The sequence below is a fragment of the Octodon degus genome, unplaced genomic scaffold (genome assembly GCF_000260255.1).
Source record: "Octodon degus isolate 3935 unplaced genomic scaffold, OctDeg1.0 scaffold00069, whole genome shotgun sequence".
NCBI classification, from domain to species: Eukaryota; Metazoa; Chordata; class Mammalia; order Rodentia; family Octodontidae; genus Octodon; species Octodon degus.
Genome location: NW_004524645.1, coordinates 4,267,443 through 4,270,342, shown reverse-complemented (window position 1 = coordinate 4,270,342; position 2,900 = coordinate 4,267,443). Strand labels below are relative to the sequence as shown.

Here is a 2,900-nt window from a genome sequence, read left to right as displayed (position 1 = left end):
CCGGGACGCGGGCCCCCGGGGACGCTACGCGGGCTCTTGCAGGTGGCTGCCGGGCGCAGCCCCGCCAGCCGCCTCGGCTCCGGCCATGGCCATAGCCTGAAGCCTTAACATGTCATGGTTACTTTATTTTGTCTGAAGTGCTATGGCCTCTTCCTACTTCCTGTGTTGCTCAAGAGGTGGTACTAGCTGTCTTAGATACTTGTCTCTCATTGCTGTGACAAAATGCCCAACATCCAAAGTTAAAGAGGAAAGGTTTATTCAGCTCACAGTTTGTGGAGGCTTCAGTCTGTTACCAGGTGGCTCCAAGGCAGGCTGGCAAGGTGAGGGGGAGTGGTTCAAGGTGACAGCAGACAGTGAAAGCAGGAAGAGCAAAAGGAGAGGGCAGAGCAAGCTACTTTCCTTTCTTACATTGTGAGCAGGATACCTGCCATACCATGAGGGTAGCACTCATACCTTCTCTGCCCACCTCTTGCACAGACCGAGGATGTTTACAAAGTGAAGACTTTGCCACTTGATGAGGCAATTAAGCTTCTAAACTTGTCAAGGTGGCACAATGCACCAACCATTACAGTAGTTTTGGAAAGGTCAGGCCAAAGGAGTAGGCTGGCAGAATATTTATATACCTACCCTCACTTGCAGTCAAGCACCCAACAGTAACAATTGTTCTTGACTGGAATTTTGGTCAATACAAATTGCATGTGTAAAAAAGGGGACAGTATTTCCCAGCCTGACTTACTCCTGATCAGCCTTTGAACTCAGACAATAGAGACTACAGACCTTAGTTGAAGGCATTTGGGAAAGTACAAGTACAGTCCACATTATCTATGTGTCAAAGGCCATGTGAGGGCAAAAACCACTCCTGACGGAATATTTTAAGAACAACCTCTTCTTAAGTCTCTGTTCACCCAGTTTCCTTGGAAACACAATGATGTGAGAAATGACACATATAGCTGATGCTTGGGAAAAGCTTCACTCATCAGAATTTTTAAAATCCAAGTCCCTTTTTTACTTGCTTTCTCTTCCTGGCATATTATGTTCTTCTGCCAAGAGCCAGCAGCATCCCTAAATCTTTCTGTAACTGGCACAGAGCCATTCTCAGATCCTGTATTTTACACTCTCTGATTGCCTCTTAACTTTGAACCCAAGCCTGCTCTTTGTAGAATGCCTGGAGGCAAACAAATTAAAGGTGTAGAGGGCAGGAACATTTCCTTGTGGATGTCATCCAAAAACAGACTGAGTGAGGAGCTTGAAGTGTCTTCAGGAAGTCATCCTTTCTGGCTGAATAACTCATAAATTTGCTCAGGAATGTTCTAAGAAAGGCAGAGCCCATCTCCTCTACCTGATCTCTCTCCAGTCCCATCCCCAGAACCAGCACTTGTGGCGTACAATCTGGAGTCGACATGAAGACTGTAGGTAGAGAGTGAACTAATCCTTGCACTGTCCCCTCATAATCAAAATAGTCCTCAAATGCATGGGTCCTCCTTTCTGCATCATCCTTAGTAGGTTTTATGAGTGACTGTTCTTGGCTGAAGCTTACTGGGGCTGCAACCCTGGGCCCTTCTGGGAACTAAGCCCAGAATCAATGTTCTCCACTTGTGTGATGCAAGCCTGAAGGCAGGAGAGGGCTGGGGCAGTGGTCAGGGCAGGGCTTGGGAAGATGGCTGGTGGTACTGGGAGCACATTAAATAGTCCTATCTTTTGGCCAGGGATACACACTTCGTACACTTGCTTGTGTGTCCATGCTGCTTACTCTAAGAGTATACTTTTTCATGACAGTCCTAACCATAGGTGTGTGGCCAAGATGTATAGCTTCTGAATCAGCATCTCACCTGTTAGTATGTGAGCCTTATTGTATATAAGTTCTGTGGCAACCCCTTTGAACATTTGTTTCTTCGTCAATAAAACAGGGATCCTAATAGCACCCTTCCCCATAAGTTCGTAAGAGATTCTGCATGGAAAGCACTTAGGATATAGTCGAACTCTGTGTGCTATAGGTTTCACATACTGCTATTATTTTTCCCATTAACATGGATGTGAAAAAGGAAACTCTACTGACCTGAAGCTGCCCTTGCCCCACAGTGTTTGTACGTTGAGCTACTGGCTCCTCTGCCTCTCTTCTTGACTTTCTGCTTATAGTTTGCCTTGACTCTTTCTAAACATTAACCTTAACAAAGGCAAAAATTCTTACAATGGACAACAGTAATTGATGAGGACACTCAGGTCTCAATATCAATTTCTCAATGCAAACACGGGGAAAGGTATTGGCTTGAGCCCAGTCACAGTCAGTTGGTGGCAGAGTAGGTCACAGGCTCTTGCTTTCTCAGTCAAGCTACAGTAGTTTCTCCCTCTGAAAACTCTATCTTCCAGCTCCAGATGCTACCCTTTTGTCCTTCCCATTGACTTTGCTTTCCAGCCAATCCTCTGGTCACTATGGTTGATTCTTAGTTCCACCTAAATGTTCCAGCTCTGTCTCAAATGCTAGAGACTGGGTGTGGTGTCACGCACCTGTAATCCCAGCTCTTGGGAGACTGTAAACAGGTGGATCACCATGAGTCCAATCTAGTAGTGAGATCCTGAGCACCCTGTAGACACTTCCCTAAAATACAAAAAAAACAATAACAAAAACAAAAAAACAAAAACAAAAAAACCACCAAAGAAACAAAACAATCAAAATGCTGCCACTCTTATGTCTGGTAAAAAAAATAAATAACTACACATTAACAAATTTTAGGCACAACATTGATTTTTTTATTAGCAGAAAAAAGTTCCAAAAGCCAAATTTATTTACAGCCAAAATTTTCAGCAAAACTTTTTTACAGGAAAATGTATGCCATGTCACCTTCACCCAGCCTGTAAAATGTTTGTCTGTCCTAGCCATTACCACCAATGTACTTGTTGCA

General features: G+C 44.3%; 1 protein-coding gene across 1 annotated transcript in view; it reads right to left on the bottom strand.

The window, feature by feature from the left end:
• The window catches only part of LOC101569086 (cysteine protease ATG4D), a 1,939-nt gene extending 1,852 nt beyond the window's left edge, over positions 1-87 (bottom strand). Inside the window, exon 1 of the mRNA XM_012515553.2 lies at positions 29-87. Within this exon, the coding sequence (XP_012371007.2) occupies positions 29-87 (59 nt within the window). The remainder of the gene's footprint in view (positions 1-28) is intronic.
• Between the last annotated feature and the right edge of the window lie 2,813 nt (positions 88-2,900).